Source organism: Cetorhinus maximus, chromosome 2 (assembly GCF_964194155.1).
Source record: "Cetorhinus maximus chromosome 2, sCetMax3.hap1.1, whole genome shotgun sequence".
Lineage (NCBI taxonomy): Eukaryota > Metazoa > Chordata > Chondrichthyes > Lamniformes > Cetorhinidae > Cetorhinus > Cetorhinus maximus.
The window spans coordinates 39732436-39747804 of NC_135880.1; the positions used below are offsets into that span (position 1 = coordinate 39732436).

Consider the following 15369-nt stretch of genomic DNA (forward strand, 5'->3'; position numbering starts at 1 on the left):
GTGGAGGAAGAATCATGTAACATTTTACTTCTCATCAGACCAATCCATCAATCACAGAAAATAGTTCATCAGAGGTGCAAAACAAAATAAAACTTACTAAGTTTATGAGCTTCAGCCTGTTCATTGGAAAGGCTAACTCCTGCTTGAAGATCACCCTTGCTAAGCATACCAGGAAAATTCTCCTCCTGGAAAAGAAATAAGAAAATGTACTTATGCTTCAGATGCATATGAGCATCATTTTCAACATTTTTTTTATTTCCTAGTTTCACTGCATCAATAGTGGCCTTGATGAAGATTAATTTAATTTTAACAAATTGGCCAATGTATGAATAATTCTTATGAACAGAAAACGAAACAGCAAATTAAAATCAATGGCAAACCAATGATATTTCTCAGCTTTCAGCCAAAACACTTAATTTCTTCACCCTACCTGTAACTTTTGTTCTTTGTGATCACACAGATGTGTTAGATACCATGGCAAATTCTCTTGCTGCACTCCCACAAGTTTTAGTGCAGGGATCTGCAGACCAGCCAGTAAATTGCCCTGGTCACGTTTCTCTAGGGCTTCATTCACCTTCTGTAGAGCTTTATTTACTAGGGAATAAAACATTTAAAACCATTGGTAAAGTAGGAAACACATGTTTTTACAGTTGTATTTCTTTTATCAAATTATTTGGGGAAGGAAGGAAGGAAGGGTCATCTTGAATTTAAAACATTCAATCCATTCCCGATAAAGGAGAAAAGATACTGAGTTCTGGTGAAACAAAAGTAATTACATGCAGTCCAGCAAAGTAATGGCTTGGATGATGAATCTCAGGTCAATTTGCTGCTAACATAGTGAAGATGCTGAATGCCAACCCTAGGACAATGGGGCCAATGAAAGCTTCACTGCTGGTTTCGATTTGCTTAATACCTTCCACTTTTTATTTGATATTTTGGAGTACAGTGATTTTAGCGAGTCTAACCTACAAAATACTGCAAGTTTTACAAGAGTCACATAAGGAGTCAATTAACGGGTTACTCATTAGGGTATCACAGGGGAATGAATGCGTTATAATGAAAAATGGCAACTGTACTTAATTCTGATTTTGTGAAACAATAAAAAAAACTGGTCATAATTATCTTATCCCAATCTTTGTTTAGTAAGTGATTTCCATTGTGAAATATCACTTTAAAAAAAAACAGAATTAATCGCTAGAGTGAAGCTGAGGCCGTATTTACACACTAGGTCCAGGCTTCAATGAGGCTCTCATTTACAGCTACAATATCTTCATTTGCAATCAGGGGAAATGGTGGTTCAGGCTGGTAATATCACTGAATTAGTGATCTGGAGACGCCAGCAAATACTCTGGGGATACGGGTTATATTCAATTAATTAATAAATCTGAAATTGAAAGCTAGTCTCAGTAATGGTGACCATTGAACTATCATAGATTGTTGTAAAAACCCATCTGGTTCACTAATGTACTTTAGGGGAGGAAATCTGCCATCCTTACCTGGTCTGGCCTACATGTGACTCTACGCCCACTGCAATGTGGTTGACTCTTAACTGCCCTCTGCAATGGCCCAGCAAACCATGAAGTTATACCAAACTGGTACATAGAAGTTACCAGATGGATTGCAGCAGTTCAAGACGGTGGCCCACCACCCTTTGCAAAAGCAGTCAGCAGTGGGCAACAAATGCTGGCCTTGCTAGCGATGCCCATATTTTATGAAAGAATAAAAAAAACTCCATTCACTACAAAACAGCAATATACTTCTGATAGTGTATGGATTACATAACATTGTATAGAATACACAGCACACAAACATGTTATTCAGCACAACCAGTCCATGCTGGCAATTAACTTCATTCAAGCCTCCTCCCATCCTTCGTTATCTAACTCTACCAGTATAATCCTCTAATCCATTCCCCATCATATGATTATTTAGCTTCTCCTTAAATGCATGATTATGGTCATGTTAATTGACAAAAACTACAGTACATGTATATCTTTAGATTACGCGAGTATACGAATTAGTAAGAGTAGGCCACTCGGCCCCTTGAACCTGCTCCGCCATTTAATAAGATCATGGCTGATATGTTTGTGACCTCAACTCCACATTCCTGCCTACCCCCAGGTTCTTTCACCTTCTTGCTTATCAAAAATCTATCTAACGCTGACTTAAAAATATTCAAACACTCTGCTTCCACCTCCTTTTGAGGAAGATCATCCCAAAGACTCAAGACCCTCAGAAAAAATGTCTCCTCATCTCGGTCTTAAATGGGCGACCCCTTATTTTTAAACAGTGACCCCTAGTTCTAGATTCTTCCATAAGAGGAAACTTCCTCTCCAAATCCACCTTGTCAAGACCCCTCAAGATCTTGAAGGTTTCAATCAAGTCGCCTCTTATTCTTCTAAACTCCAGAAAATACAAGCCTAACCTGTCCAACCTTTCCTCATAAGGCAACCCACCCAGTCCAGGTTTCATCTAGTAAACCTCCTCTGAACTGCTTCCAATTCATTTATATCCTTCCTTAAATAAGGAGACCAATATTGTATTCCAGATATGATCTCACCATAGAAAAGTTACGGTGCAGAAAGAGGCCATTCAGCCCATTGTGTCTGCACCAGTCAAAAAAGAGAAAGAAAGAAACTAGCTGCTCATTTTAATCCCATATTCCAGCACCTGGTCTGTAGACTTGCAGGTTACAGCACTTCAGATGCAGACATTGGTGCCTTTAAAATGAGTTGAGCGTTTCAGCCTCAACCACCAATTCAGACAGTGAATTTCAGACGCCCATCATCCTCTGGGTGAAAAAGGTTTTCTTCAAGTTTCCTCTAACCTTTCTACCAATCATCCTAAATCTATGCTTCCTGGCAATTGACCTCTTAGCTAGGGGACGCAAGTCTTGCCTGTCTACCCTATTTAGGCCCCTCATAATTTTGTACACGTCAATTAGGTCACCCCTTAGTCTCCTCTGCCCTAAGGAAAACAACCCTAGCCCATCCAATCTCTCCTCATAGCTGCAATTTTCAAGCCCTGGCAACATTCTTGTAAATCTCCTCTGTACTCTCTCCAGAGCAATTATGTAACGTGGTGACCAGAACTGTACACAAAATTCCAGCTGTGGCCTAACCAGCGTTTTATACAGTTCCAGCACTACATCCCTGCTTTTGTATTCAATACCTCGCCCAATAAAGGAAAGCATTCCATATGCTTTCTTGACCAGCTTGTCCACCTGTCCTGCCACCTTTAAGGGCTTGTGGACATGCCCTACAAGGTGTCTCACTTCCTCAACACCTCTCATTAATTTCCCGTTTATTGAGTATTCCCTTGCTTTGTCTGCCCCCCACCCCCCAAATGCATTACCTCGCACTTTTCCGGATTGAATTCCATTTGCCACTTCTCCGCCCACTCAACCAAACCATTGATATCTTTCTGGAGTTGACAGCTATCCTTCTTCACTATCAACTGCATGGCCAATTTTTGTGTCATCTGCAAATTTCCCAATCTTGCCTCCCGCATTTAAGTCTAAACCATTAACATATACAACAAACAGCAAGGGCCCCAATACTAAGTCCTGTGGAACACCACTGGAAATCGTTTCCATTCACAAAAACATCCATCGACCATTACTTTTTGTTTCCTGTCACTGAACCAATTTTGGATCCAACTTTCTACCTTGCCCTGTATCCCATGCGATTTCACTTTCTTGACCAATCTGCCATGTGGGACCTTGTCAAGTGCCTTACAGCCAAAATCCCGAATGCCCTATCTAACTGAAGCATAGCCTTCCTACTTTTGCATGCAATTCCCCTCACAATAAACAATAACATTCTATTAGCTTTACTAATTACTTGCCATATGTGCATATTAACCTTTTGCGATTCATGCACTAGGACACCCAGATCCCTGTGCATCTCAGAGCTCTGCAATTTGCCAGATATTTGTACACTCACCTAACCTATCTATATCCCTTTGTAGCCTCCTTATGTCCTCTTCACATCTTACTTTCCTACCTATCTTTGTGTCATCAGCAAATATAGCAACAATAGCTTCAGTCCCTTCATCCAAACCATTTATATAAATTGTAAAAAGTTGAGGCCCTAGCACTGATCAGGTGACACACTGCTCGTTATATTTTGCCAATCAGAAAATGACCCAATTATGCCTACTCTGTTTCCTGTTAGCTAGCCAATCTTCTATCCATGCCAATGTTAGCCCCTACACCATAAGGTTTCATTTTTCCCAATAAACTCTGATGTAGCACCTTATCAAATGCCTTCTGGAAATCGAAGTACGGTTGATCCAACAGTCCCCCTTTATCCACAATACATGTTACTTCTTCAAAGAACTCCAATAAGTTGGTTAAACATAATTTCCCTTTCACAAAACCACATTGACTCTGTCTGATTACTTTGTACTTTTCCATGTGCCCTGCTATCACTTCCTTAATAATAGCTTCTAACATTTTCCCTATTGCAGATGTTAAGCTAACTGATCTGTAGCGTCCTATTTTCTGTCTCCCTTTCCTTTTGAATAAAAGGAGCTTTTTAAATTCATTTACGGGATATGGCCAGCATTTATTGCCCATCCCTAATTGTCCCCGAGAAGATGGCGGTGAGCTGCCTTCTTGAACCGCTGCAGTTTCTGTGGTGTAGGTACACCAACAGTGCTGTTAGGGAGGGTGTTCCAAGATTTTGACCCAATGACAGTGAAGGAAGATCGACATATTTCCAAGGTGAGTGGCTTGGAGGGTAACTTGGAGGTGGTGGTGTTCCAATGTATCTGCTGTCCTTGTCCTTCTAGGTGGTAGTGGTTGTGGGTTTAGAAGGTGCTGCCTCAGGAGCCTTGGTGAATTTTTACAGTGCATCTTGTAGATGATACACACTGCTGCCACTGTTCGGCAGTGAGAGGGAGTAAATGTTTGTTGATGGGGCGCCAATCAAGTGTGTTTTGTCCTGGATGGTGGCAAGCTTGTTCAGTGTTGTTGGAGCTGCATTCCTCCAGGCAAGTGGAGAGTATTCCATCACATGCCTGACTTGTGCCTTGTAGATGGTGGACAGGCTTTTGGAGGGTCAGGAGGTGAGTAGCTCACCACAGGATTCTTAACCTCTGACCTGCTGTTGTAGCCATATTTTATATGGTTAGTCCAGTTTAGTTTCTGGTCAATGGTAACCCCCAGGATGTTGATAGTGGGGGATTCAGTGATGGTAATGCCATTGAATGTCAAGGGGCAATGGTTAGATTCCCTCTTGCTGGAGATGGTCATTTGTACCACACAAATGCCAGGCGATGTTAATTGCCACTTGTCAGCCCAAGCCTGGATATTGTCAAGGTCTTGCTGCATTTGGACATGGACTGCTTCTGTATCTGAGGAGTGAATGGTGTTGAACATTGTGCAATCATCAGCGAACATCCCCACTTCTGACCTTATGATGGAAGGAAGATCATTGATGAAGTAGCTGAAGATGATTGGGCCTAGGACACTACCCTGAGGAACTCCTGCAGTGGTGTCCTGGAACTGAGATGATTGACCTCCAACAACCAGAACCATCTTCCTTTGTGCTAGGTATGACTCCAACAAGCGGAGAGTTTTCCCCCTGATTCCCATTGACTCCAGTTTTGCTAGGGCTCCTTGATACCACACTCGGTCAAATGCTGCCTTGATGTCAAGGGCAGTCACTCTCACCTTGCCTCTGGAGTTCAGCTTTTTTGTCCATGTTTGAACCAAGGCTGTGAATGATGTCAGAAGCTGAGTGACCTTGGCAGAACCTAAACCGAGCATCAATGGGAAGGTTATTGTTAAGCAAGTGTCACTTGATAGCACTGTTGATGGCTCCTTCCATCACTTTACTGATGATCGAGAGTGGACTGGCGGGGCAGTAATTGGCCAGGTTGGATTTGTCCTGCTTTTTGTGTACAGAACATACTTAGGCAATTTTCCACTTAGCCGGGTCGATGCCAGTGTTGTAGCTATACTGGAACAGCGTGGCTAGGGCCGCAGCAAATTCTGAAGCACAAGTCTTTGGTGCTAGTACTGGCATATTGTCAGGGCCCATAGCCTTAGCAGTATCCAGTGCCTTCGATCACCTTGGAGTGAATCGAATTGGCTGAAGACTGGCATCTGTGATGCTGGGGATCTCTGGAGGAGGCCGAGATGGATCATCCACTTGGCACTTCTGGCTGAAGATGGTTGCAAATGCTTCAGCCTTATCTTTTGCACTGCTGTGCTCAGCTAATCCATCATTAAGGATGGGAATATTTGTGGAGCCTTCTCCTCCATTGAGTTGTTTAATTGTCCACCACCATTCACGAGGGGATGTGGCAGGACTGCAGAGCTTAGACCTGATCCGTTGGTTGTGGGATTGCTTAGCCCTGTCTATCACTTATTGCTTATGCTGTTTGGCATGCAAGTAGTCCTGTTTTGTAGCTTCACCACATTGACACCTCATTTTTAGGTATGCCTGGTGTTGCTCCTGGCCTGCCCTCCTGTACTCTTCATTGAACCTTGGTTGATCCCCTGGCTTGGTGGTAATGGGAGAATTGGAGATACACCAGGCCATGAGATTGCAGAGTGTGGTCAGGTACAATTCAGCACCTCATGATGTCCAGTCTTAAGTTGCTAGATCTGTTCGAAATCTATCCCATTTAGTATGGTGGTCGTGCCACACAACATGATGGAGGATATACTCAATGTGAAGATGGGACTTGTCTCCATAAGGACTGTGCAGTGGTCACTCCTAACAATACTGTCATGGGCAGATACATCTGCGGCAGACAGGTTGGCGAGGATGAGATCAAGTATATTTTTCCCTCTTGTTGATTCCCTCACCACCTGCCGAGGACCCAGTCTAGCAGCTATGTCATTTAGGACTCGGCCAGCTCAGTCTGTAGTGGTGCTACCGAGCCATTCCTGGTGATGGACATTGAAGTCCCCCACCCAAAGTACATGCCACCCTCTGTTTCCTCCAAATGCTGTTCAACATGGAGAAGTACTGATTCATCAGCTGAGCAAGGGCAGTACCTTGTAATCAGCAGGATGTTTCCTTGCCCATTTTGACCTGATGCCATGAGACTTCATGGGGTCCGGAGTTGATATTGAGGGTTCCCAGGGCAACTCTCCCCAGCTGCATACCACTGTGCCGCCACCTCTGCTGGGTCTGCCCTGCCGGTGGGACAGGATATACCGAGGGATGGTGATGGTGGTATAAAAGCAGAAAATGCTGGAAAAACTCAGCAGATCCGACAGCATCTGTGGAGAAAGAAACAGGGTTAACGTTTCGAGCCAGCATGGCTCTTTGTGCTGCGAAGTGTCGAGCTGACTCGAAACGTTAACTCTGTTTCTCTCTCCACAGATGCTGTCGGACCTGCTGAGTTTTTCCAGCATTTTCTGTTTTTATTTAATATCTCCATCATCCGCACTATTTTGCTTTTATTGATGGTGGTGTCTGGGACAAGATCTGTAAGGTATGATTCCATGAGTAAGAGTTACATTAGCTATTTTCCAACATAATGAAATCTAGGGAAATTTGGAAAATTAAAACCAATACATCAACTATTACACTAGTCACTTCTTTTAAGACACTTGGATGAAATGCATCAGGACCCAGGGACTTGTCAGCCCACTGCTCCAACAATTTGCTCAGTATCACTTCCCTGGTGATTGTAATTTTCTTGATTTCCTCCCTCCCTTCCATTTCCTGATTTACAGCTATTTCTGGGATGTTACTTGTATCCTCTATAGTGAAGACCGATGCAAAATACCAGTTCAATTCATCTGCCATGTCCTTATTTTCCATTATTAATTCCCCAGACTCATTTTCTATAGGACCAACGCTCACTTTGTTAACTCTTTTCTTCTTAAAATATCTATAGAAACTCTTCCCATCTGTCTTCATAGGCCAGCTAGCTTTCTCTCGTACTCTAATATTTCCTTCCTTATCAATCTTTTCGTCATTCTTTGCTGTTTTTTATATTCTGTCCAACCTTCTGTCCTGCCACCCAACTTTGCGCAATAATATGCTTTTATACTATCGTTAACATTTTTAGTTAACCACAGATAGTGGGTCCTCCCCTTGGAATTTTTCTTTCTCATTGGAATATATCTATTGTGTATTTTGAAATATCCACTTAAATGCCTGCCACTGCATCTCTATAGACCTATCCCTTAACCTCATTTGCCAGTTCACTTTCACCAGCTCTGCTTTCATGCCTTCATAATTGCCCTTAAGTTTAAAATATTAGTCTTAGACCCACTCTTCTGTCCCTCAATCTGAATGTAAAATTCAATCATTTTATGATCACTGCTCCCTAGGGGAGACTTCACAATGTAGTCATTAGTTAAACCTATCTCGTTGTACAATAACAGGTCTCGTATAGCCTGCTCCCTGGTTGGTGCCAGAATGTGCCGTTCTAAGAAACTATCCCAAAATCATTATGAATTCCTCATCTAGGCCACTTTTACCCATCTGATTTTTTCCAGTCTATATGTAGATTGAAATTCTCCTTAATTATTGCCAGGCCTTTCTGATTAGCTCCCATTATTTCCTCCTTTATACCCTGTCCTACCATATGGTTACTGTTAGGAGGCCTGTATACCACTCCCACAAATGACTTAACTTTATCATTTCTCTTCTCTACCCAAACTGCTTCTACATCCTGGTTTTTTGAACTTAGGTCACCTCTCTCTGATGCACTAATACCATCCTTACTTAAGAAAGCCACCCCTCCACCTTTTCCTAACTTTCTTCCTTCCTAAATGTCTCATATCCTTCAATATTCAGGGTCCAATTTATGTCATCCTGCAGCCCTGTCATCCTCTGTAATGGCTATCAGGTCATGCTTATTTATTTCCAATGGCACTGTCAGTTCATCTGTTTTGTCTTTAATGCTACGTGCATTCAGACACAGAGTCTTTAGTTTTGCTCTTTCATTATTTTTGTAACCTCTAGTCTTATCTGCATATTTATTCTTAGATTTGTACTCTGTCCCTTCCTGTCATGGTCTATTTATCATTTCCCACATTAATAGCTTTCTCTCTTGCCTTGGCTCTACTCTTTTATTTAACCCATCTTCTCAAACTTGATCCTTTTCCCCCACTATTCAGTTTAAAGCCCTATTTCCCTAGTTATGTGGCTCACTAGAACACTGGTCCCGGCACGGTTCAGGTGTAGGACATCCTAACGATACAGATCCCACTTTCCCCAATGCTGGTTCCAGTGTCCCACAAACTGGAACCCACTTCTCCCACACCAAGTTTTTGAGCCACGCGTTCACCTCTCTAGTTTTATGTACCCTATGCCAATTTGCACATGGCTCAGGTAATAATCCAGAGATAATTGCCTTTGAGGTTCTGCTTTTTAATTTGAGACCTAGCACCTCATACTGGCTATGCAGAACCTCTTTCCTAGTTCTAACTATGTCGTTGGTACCTACATGGACCACGACAACTGGATCTTCCCCCTCCCATTGCAAGTTCCTCTCCAGCCCTGAGCAGATGTCCCAAACCCTGGCATCAGGCAGGCAACACAGCCACCTGGGTTTTCACTCTTTGCTGCAGAGAACAGTGCCAATCACCCTCACTATACTGTCTCCTACTACCACTACATTCCTTTTTACTCCCCCACTTGAATGGCTTCCTGTATCCAGGTGCCATGGTCAGTTTGCTCACCCACCCTGCAGCCCCCACTCTCATCCAAGCAAGCGGAGAGAACCTCAAATCTATTGGCCAATTGCAAAGGCTGACACTGCTGGCCTCTGTGTCGCCTTACACCTGCCTCACTTGCAGTCACACCCTCCCGCCTCTGACCAAATCAGAAGACCCTATCCTCAGGGGTGTGACTGCCTCCTGGTACAAAGCATCCATGTAACCTTACCCTCCCTGCTGTGTCACAGCATCTGCAGCTCAGCCTCCAGCTTGGTGACTCTGAGCTCCTTGAGCAGCAAACACTTATGGCAGATGTTTTTACCCTGGATCACATTGGCATCCAGGAGCTCCTACATGCTGCAGCTGTGACTCATCATCTGTCCTGCCATCCTTAATGTTTTTTAATTAACTCTTAATTATTTTATTCAATTATTTATTTTCCTTTTGTATATATTTTATTAAACTTACCACCAGTTTCTATACTATGTTAAACCTTAGGAATAGAATATGCCTTAACCACTTACCAGATACTCACCAAAGAGCTAGCTTCTTTTCCTGTAGTAGAGTAAGAACCAATTCCTACAGGATGAAAAAGTTAGAAAAAGCAAAAGGGAAGCAATACCTCCTTCCCCTCCTTACCTAACCCCCCCACTCGCCAAACTCCCATGTATACACTCAGTTCCAAACTGCACTTGTCTATGTAAGCACAACATAAGATCAGGGGAAAATGATCAACTCACCATTGACCTCATCAACATTGTCTTGAATCTCCTTACGGGTCAGAAGCTCCTCATACATGTCCCTCTCTTCTGCTTTAATAGTATCGCTCTAGAAAGCAGAATAAAAAAATAGGTTGGGTCTTGGTAACTTTTAAATAAGAGAATTAAAATGCAAAAGTGGGTGTGAGGGTGAGAAAGGGGTACATTCAAAGCAAATCTTTTTCTCAACCCAATTTCAGAAATGCAAGGTTTTTTTTTCAAAATAAAATTTAATCAAGAGAAATACAGATCCCAGACTCTTCTGCAGACCTAACATTCTGATCTGGGCAGATGCCCAAACATTGCTCAGCAGATTTTGCTGATGAATCAAGTTAGTGGTAAAATATAATTTAGAAAAAATATACCGAGCATCCTTTACTCCAAAACTTCAGGCTGGACAGGACAATAATAATTCATTAACCTAAAATAACTCAAGTGTATTCAGTATTTTTCTTAGATCAAAGTGCTGGGCCCCAACTGTGGCATAAGGTTGAAACCCTCAATTTCCTTCTAGCTTTTTGTTTGTTCCCACATTTTTTTTTAGAACAACCAAATATAATACAAAGCCTTGACTGTGGAACTCACAGAAATCTTTTAAGTATTCCAAAGGACCAAGCGCAGTGAGTGAAAATTTTACAATCCACTACTTGCGCTTTCCATCATCCATTCTCCAGAGTACCATGCTATTTAGCATTTGAAGTAGTCTGTTTCTGGATTTGTACAAGTGTCATCCAGTGAAGACAGACACACACATCAGATAACTTGCCTCAAACTACCAAGGCAATTGCAGTTTTTTTTAGGAATCTAACTTAAGGAAGTTGAGTGGTGCACATGTCCCTTCTCACTAAAATTGGCAAGACAAGAATACCAGTGGCATGTGTTCCTGGAGGGGAAAAATGGAGAAGGGATATGGCAGGAAGGTTATCTAGCTTCTACTGAAATTGGGTATGATGGGCGAAATGATCTTTCCAATTGTTAGCATTTCTGATTTCCATTAGTGCAGAAGGATCTCATATCTGTTTAGTGCTTCCAAACCAGTTAGACTGCATGGGAAATGTAACAGGGCACATCCTAGTAGTCCAAAACACAGCGCATAAAAATTCATGAAGTGATTATGTACCCTGACTAAATAGTGAATTTTTCATTTTAGAATAGTTGTGATCTTTAGTTTAAAGAAAATGAATTCTGTAGTTAAGTGCATGATCAAAAAGGTAGATAATCTTAAAGTCTGTATAGTTCAACAGCAATACTACAATACCCTCCCAGTGGAAAGCTAATTACAACTATTGTAAATCACTGACTGCAAGAGCTAGGATTCTCACCTTTATACGTGTACGGCAATAATTGAACAGGATATCCTACCTTACTTTTGGCACTCTCCTGCTTTGTTTCCTTGGCCTGAAATAACTTCTCTTGGTAATCCCGAGCTGAAGTATTTTCTATATTAGTTAAAACGGCATTTGGATTCATTAACGTCTTTATGGTCTCCTCTGCAACCCCTCGAGCTATTGCTTCATTGATTGCAATTACCGCAGCATGCACTGGATAAGGAAATAAGGGAAATGAATTGAACATGAAATGTGATAATGTGGCATTAATATAGTTGCAAACAAACTAGCATTTAGAATTAAACATTTCAGTAAAAAGAGAAGGCCATTACAGTTAAAGTGTAAATTTTTATAATAAACTGAAATCTATCGGAATGAGTTGAATTTTCAGACACCAAACATTATTTGGCATTTTATTACAACTTAATTTCCAATTACAGAAAGAAGCACCAAGATATAGTTAATGTTTCAGCACCTGGGACAATTCCTCCAATGCAAGATTTGACATACTTATCACACATTGTTTTTTTTCTTAAGCAATCTGCAGTCTATGATAACCACATACTTACAGGTAGCTTCATCAACTGAAAGTTCATTTGCCAGAATTCCACCAATTTTACTGAATGCAGGCATCTGAATGCCATACTTCTCTAATTCCTTACGCATATTACTTATTTCCTCCTCTGTAAGAGAAAAGATAATGTTACAAGTTTATTATGAAAAATTATCAGTTCAAACAAACCGTACACACTGCGTTTAAAATGTGAACACCCAGGAAATTTCCTGAATTGGCATCTTTTTCATAGAAACTTGCCTGAAAAAAAATAGCAAATAACACATCTACCTGTGAAATCCACCTTTCCCAGCAAGTCTTGGATTTGTGGTGCTATTCCGAGTTTGAACAGATACAGACTGCAATAAAATCAAACACATAAAATGACTTTCCATGTGAACAACTAACTTTTTAATGCTCATTCCCATTTTCATTTTCAGATTGTGGGAAAGAACATGATACCAGTATACGTAACATAAATTCACAAGTACATTGAAGTAAAATTGGTCTATTGAGTGCAAAAGTTATGTAATTTATAACTGTATAAAAGCTGATCAGAGTTGGACTTAAAATAATACTTTTTATTCTTCCATGGGTTTTTGAGTGTCGCTGGCAAGGCCAGCACTTGTTGCCCATCCCCAATTGCTCTTGAGGTGGTGGTGGTGAGCTGCCTTCTTGAACCACTCAGGTCCGTCTGGGGCAGGTACACTCAGAGTGCTATTAGGAAGGGAGTGAGCTAATCTGAAGTGATCACTTCCCTGAACTGCTTGTATCTCAATTTTAAAATTGTAAATCAGTATGAGCACAAGGGAGAGATTATTTTTTTTAAAAAAAGGTTCCCTCCAGGACCATACTAGCAACCAGTTTGACTACCATTAACACATCTTATCCCATCAGGATAATTTAAAGCCCAGCTTATTAATCAGATTTTCAGTGTCATTGGCTAGTGGTTAATTCAGACTGTTGCATATGTCAGAAGTCCTTATTTAAGGCACCTTTATAATACTGTGGTGCCAACAACCCCTGATGAATGGGTCTCCATCAAGTTCACTGCCTGGTGCAAATTTCCTGTCCCACATTTCTCTGGTTACAGTGGAGCGCTATTATTTATTGAGATTCGAATATGCCCGCTTTCATGGTTCATACAAACGTTCAAAGAGGTGAGAGGTCTTAGTATAAGGGTATGACACATAAAGGGTTAATGTGAGACTGAGTACAGTACCACCCACATAATGTGTAAGGGAACACATCACTAACACATAGGGGGGTCAGTCTAGTGTTGGACAGAGCCATGTGCACAAGCAAGCATGGTGACAAGCTCCTAGCTTGTACCCACGTAGTTCTTTAGTTAATAAATACATTAACAGTTAACCTACTTAAGACTACGAAGACTTCATTAAGACCTAATCATAACCAACACCTTACAACAAGGTCCATCAGCTTAATTAAACCCAACATGTCAGTTAATGGTGCAATCTCGCCCATTAACAAAATTGTCTCCTCCAAGATGAACCCGAGAGAAAACACTCAGAAATTTCTCTGCAACTGCTCAAGCCAAATCCAACAAAGTTCGAGGAGACCACTGATGTATATAAATCACAAATAACTGGAAACATAACCAACACATATGGTGCTTTTTAAATAAAATATGGAAATTGGAGAGAAGACAACTTTTATATCAGGCTTCCATTCATATCCTCGTCCTTTCCTTATTGGTGTCCCTTTTTCCTTCAGGTCTTGCTTTCTTTCTGTTCATTGCCTCCCCATATAATTTCCACCTTTGGAAACTGATATCCTTTGCAAAAAATTCACACACAAAAAACAGCAGTTAAAACCATAAGTATCTGGTTAGCAAGTACAAATTAGGTACTGGTAGGTCCTTCAGAAAGGCACAATTTCTGGGAAGTTTGAAAAAAATAACAAAATTACATTAGCATCCCCTCAATCCAACAAAGTAACAAAACAGAGGAGATCACAAGGGTGGGAGAGGGAGAGTGCTAGTATATGCCCCTGGGTCCACACAATATTTATCAAAAAGAACCAGTTTATTTATTCTCCTCTCATCCGCTTTCTAAATTGCATGCCATTGCGAAGTGGGCTGGCACCAACTACTCTGCTGATCTCTCTGACAAAATGTGAAGAGCAGCACAGGATAATTAACCTTCTAGTGAGAGGAGCAACAAGCCTCTACTTCGCACCTCCATCAATGACATATCACAGGTTAGGAAATTCTAAGCATAAAGTCGCATTCTGTTCAATGGCAAACAGAGGTGCTATCCTTCAGCTAAGAGATTAAACTGAGTTCCTGTCTATCCCAATAGATCTCAAAGGTCCCAAGGCACAATTCAGAGGAGCCAAGAATTCTCCTGATGTCCTCATCAACTCCTCCCCTCCAATCACTACAACTCAGAATAAAATCCAGACAGGTCATTAATCTCATTGCTGTTTGTGGAACATTGCTACCATAACATTGACTATACATCATTGTATTTTAAACAGTAATTCACTGTTTTACGTTCAGATATTTCCAGATGATAAGACACTGTTTTAAATGCTAGTATTGTAATGAGCCTGATTCTATTGCCATGCACCAATTCACGAACAGACTGTAGCCATTATTATAGTTTTCTGTGCTTTTCAGCTTTTATTTTTCTGATCCTAACTCTATATTAACCCTGCAATTTACAAAAATCACAGCCTCCAAAATGACAAAAGCAAAGTCTTACGGGTAGATGAGATATAAAAACAAACAACGCTGCATTGTAAGCATTCATTCTTTTAATTTCTTTACTTTATCGTGTTGATTACACTCCTGTCCAGCATGAAATTCAACTGCAGGGAAAGCCTCCTCTTGATAATCAATAAAGTGATGGAGGGTGTCGCCAACAGTGCCATTCATACACCAATAACTTGCTCCCTGATGCTCAGCTTGGGTTCTTCCAGGGCCACTTGGCTTTTGACCTTATTACAGCCTTGGCCCAAACATGGACAAAAAAGCAAAACTCAAGAGGGGAGATGAGAGCAACTTCCCATGGTATCAAGGCAGCTTTTGACCAAGTGTGGCATCAAGGAGCTCTAGTGGGAATCAAGGAGAAA

At 41.3% G+C, this 15369-nt stretch overlaps 1 protein-coding gene across 1 annotated transcript in view; it reads right to left on the reverse strand.

Moving 5' to 3' along the window:
* iqgap2 (IQ motif containing GTPase activating protein 2) overlaps window positions 1–15369 on the reverse strand; it is a 369497-nt gene that overhangs the window by 150390 nt on the left and 203738 nt on the right. The window contains exons 6-11 of the mRNA XM_078563474.1: window positions 12565–12632; window positions 12290–12403; window positions 11755–11933; window positions 10375–10462; window positions 431–594; window positions 98–185 (exon numbers count right to left, since the gene is read on the reverse strand). Of these exons, the coding sequence (XP_078419600.1) occupies window positions 98–185; window positions 431–594; window positions 10375–10462; window positions 11755–11933; window positions 12290–12403; window positions 12565–12632 (701 nt within the window). The remainder of the gene's footprint in view (window positions 1–97; window positions 186–430; window positions 595–10374; window positions 10463–11754; window positions 11934–12289; window positions 12404–12564; window positions 12633–15369) is intronic.